At 48.4% G+C, this 3,662-nt stretch overlaps 1 protein-coding gene across 1 annotated transcript in view; it reads right to left on the bottom strand.

Moving 5' to 3' along the window:
* Positions 1-3,449, bottom strand: part of SLC12A8 (solute carrier family 12 member 8) — a 131,354-nt gene extending 127,905 nt beyond the window's left edge. The window contains exon 1 of the mRNA XM_027107034.1: positions 3,360-3,449. Within this exon, the coding sequence (XP_026962835.1) occupies positions 3,360-3,410 (51 nt within the window). The 5' untranslated portion in view covers positions 3,411-3,449. The remainder of the gene's footprint in view (positions 1-3,359) is intronic.
* Between the last annotated feature and the right edge of the window lie 213 nt (positions 3,450-3,662).

The following is a 3,662-nucleotide window of genomic DNA, read 5'->3' on the forward strand; positions in this document are numbered from 1 at the left end:
CACACACACACACACACACACACACACACACACACACACACACACACCCCTACCCCATCTGGTCCTGAGATGAGTAAAGCCAAACCAAGAATCCATTCATTGGGCTTCCCTGGTGGCGCAGTGGTTGACAGTCCGTCTGCCGATGCAGAGGACACGGGTTCGTGCCCCGGTCCAGGAGGATCCCACATGCTGCGGAGAGGCTTGGCCCGTGAGCCATGGCCGCTGAGCCTGTGCGTCCGGAGCCTGTGCTCCGCAACGGGACAGGCCACAACAGTGAGGGGCCCACGTACCGCAAAAAAAAAAAAAAAAAGAATCCATTCATTCACCCCTCCACCTAACTCACAAGCATCCCCACTCTTGCCAAATCTCCTGAGAGCTACTTTCCAGTCACAGTGATCAAGAGCAGAGCAGATCTGAACTGAAGGGTTTAGGGTAACACCCCCCCCCCCCCACTCCCAGCCTGTCTTCCCACTGGGCACTGCCTTCTTAGTCCCGTGCTCTTCAGGCCTCAAAGCTCTTAGCAGAATTCCTGCCTCCCAGACCTGGAGTAAAGGGAGAAAAAGCTCATGGGAAACTTCTAGAGGGCCAGACACTTCGAATATATCAGCCATCCAGCCTGCTCTCTGTTCCCATACAGGCTTTGCTCGGGCCACTGGGGCAGGAGGCATAAAGCAGAAAGGATTAAAACCCGGACCTTGGCAACAACTATGCCTGGGTTCAAAGTACCCCCATTTTTCATCTGTCAACCAAAATAATCATATCTACTTCAGAATGTTGTTGTGAAGACAATGCATAGTAACTGTTCAGCCCATAATAAGTTGGTAGTTATTATCATTTTCTTACCCTCTCAGCCTCAGGGATGTGCTTCCCAACTTTACCACTGATACTTCAAGATGTAATACAAACAGCAGCTCCCCCAATCCCTAACCAGGTGAATTCCGTTAAGTAGAGCCAGCACTGATTGAGCATCTTCCATATGCTGAGCACTAATGGCAGGGACTGAGGACACAAAAATGAATAAGACATGCCCCTGAACTGCAGGAGTTCACAGCCTCAAGGAAGACAGGAAAGAAACAGCTTACTTCAATGCCACACGGCAAGTGCAGTGACAGAGCATGCTGCCAGAGGGAGCAGGGGAAGCCAGGCAGATCACAGGGGACTGTGGGGGCCAGGGCAAGGAGTCAGAACTGAATTCTAAAGGCAGGGAGAAGCCACTGAAAAGCTTTAAGCAGAGGAGGCAAATGCACAGACTTATGCTTTAAAAAGGGATCACAGGAAAGAAGTTGTGATGTGAGGAAAGAAGTTAGGAAGGTATGAACAATTCAATTAAGAAGTAATACCTTGGACAAGACAGTGCAAGGGAGACAAAGGGATAGATTTCAAAGATGTCTAGATAATGAACAGCAAAGGCCATGACATTGAACACTGTCTAATCCCTCAGTGTTCAGAGATTGAGGGAGAGGGAGAGGGAGATGGAGAGGAAGGTGACGCATAGGCCTTTACATCCATCATTTTAAAAATCAACTCTCGGGACTTCCCTGGCTGTCCAGTGGTTAAGACTCCCCGCTTCCACTGCAGGGGGCATGGGTTCAATTCCTGGTCAGGGAACTAAGATCCTGCATGCCGCACGGTGTGGCCAAAATAAATAAATGAAAGTTTTTTAAATAAAAATCAACTGTCTCTTAAGGCACTCATAGCAATTTAGCTTGCACTAACATTTACTGACCCCTTGACTGCCAGACACTGCCTTAGGTACTTGGAGGGTTCCAGTGGCAAATCAGCTGAGAGAGAAGTATCAGCAAAGACCAGCATAGGGAAAAGACACAAGCACAGAGCCTCGGGAATGGTGACCTTCATCTAGAAGGTGGGGTAGAAGGAGTAAGATGCAGGGGACCAGGCTCGAAACTCAGGCTGGGTCAGACTGTGCAGGGCCTAGCCTAAGGAGTTTGAACTCTGAGTGGTGGACACGGGGAGCCATTGAAGGTTTTAAACAGAAAGAGGATCACAGCTGAGCCTTATCAGATTCCTCTCACAGAGATGAAACAAGCGCTCTCTTTTTGGAATCCCTGGAGACAAGAGCCTCACGTTTTCCATCTGGTAACCCTTTTCATGCCTAACACAGTACCCATTATTTAGGAAGTAGTCCACAAATACATGTTAGGGCCATCAACACTCATGCACAGTCTTGCAAACCCAAAGAAAACGCATTGCCAGTATGATGCGCGACTGGTCAAGCTAAATAAATTTTTTAAATAAAGTAAATAAATCAAGGTTCTCTAAGGGTCCTTGACCACATTCAAAACTTGGCCACCGGCCTTTTCATTCAGGAGCAAACAGCTCTGGGCAAGATCTGAAATATCTCTGAGGAGCTATTCCGGACCTCTAGTCACTCGTTTCTAAGCAGATTGAATACTTCAGGGGCTGGATATAAGGAGCTCAGTACAGGATGGAGGATACAGCTCTGGGCCTGCCAGGGCGAAGGGGAGCGGTACCTTTTGCTGAGCACTTGCCACTTGCCAGCCACCATGCTGCATTTTTCGTGTGTACCCATGTACATGAAGAGGGGGTAACTAGCCAGTCTGGATTCCCCCACCAACCCTGAACCCCATCTGCCTCACTAGCCTCTGCCCTTTGGCTCAGGCCTCCCGAGTGTTGGACCTTGCTCTCTTGCTACTGTGTGAGGCTATGAGTTGATTCTCTCTCCTTCTGGGGGGCTCATTCCCCCCTGTTATAATGCCAGAAAACCCTCCTACCCCTCTCTATAAAGATGAGAGAAATCCAAGGGACAGTAAAAACCTCATGGTTGAGTGATCATTACAGAGCAAAGACCCTGGGTGCAAGTAGCCTCCTGACAAATGCCTAAGTATGGTTGGTTGGTTGGCTTTTAAGGGGCAGCCACTTCAATTCCATACCTGCATTGAATGTTTACTAAAGCTAATGATCAGCAGGGAGAGGATAAAGAAAGAAAAACCAAAACCTGCAGACATCACAGAATCCAGAAATCTATTTGGCTTCAGCATATATGAGTTTTTCAGAAATAGAATTACCTTCTTACATTGGTTTGATTCAATATTAACGGGAGTTCATATTATCTGAGTCCTCACTCTGTTCATGGAAAACCTCCATGGGTGGGACGGGGTGGGAAGAGGAGTGTCCAGGATTCAAAATCCACTACAAATACCAAAGAAGATTTTTTGCGCACAGATGGTTAGGAATTGGCTGTAACATTTTCTCGATTAAGCTGGCATACCAAAATAAACTTCTGAGATCATTACTTTTAAAATAGTGCACTGTAATGTTTCCATTCAGCTTCCTGCCTGGTGACCTTTGCTCATGACCCCCACACCGCCCAGGCCTACCTGCTGGGCTGCCTCATGGAAGAGTTCCTGCACTTGAGACATCTGGGCCATTCTCCGGAAATGGGGGTCCAGGGAGTCTGGGTGGGGAGACCCCTCTGGAAGGTAAACAGGATTCTGGGTCAGGCTGGCTCCTCCTTCCCTGGATCCTTACGGCCCATCCTTCCTCTATACCAGATAAGGCCCTGGCTGAGGGAGGGACCTTGTTCTGCCTCATCTGGAAACATCTCCTTCCCTCTTTGGTACCCAGATAGATCCCACTCATTCTTCAGAGCCTCCCTGTGCTCAAATGTTGCTGTTCTTTGA

The sequence above is a fragment of the Aethalodelphis obliquidens genome, unplaced genomic scaffold (assembly GCF_003676395.1).
Source record: "Aethalodelphis obliquidens isolate GAN/ISIS:26980383/991018 unplaced genomic scaffold, ASM367639v1 scaffold1, whole genome shotgun sequence".
Classification (NCBI taxonomy): domain Eukaryota; kingdom Metazoa; phylum Chordata; class Mammalia; order Artiodactyla; family Delphinidae; genus Aethalodelphis; species Aethalodelphis obliquidens.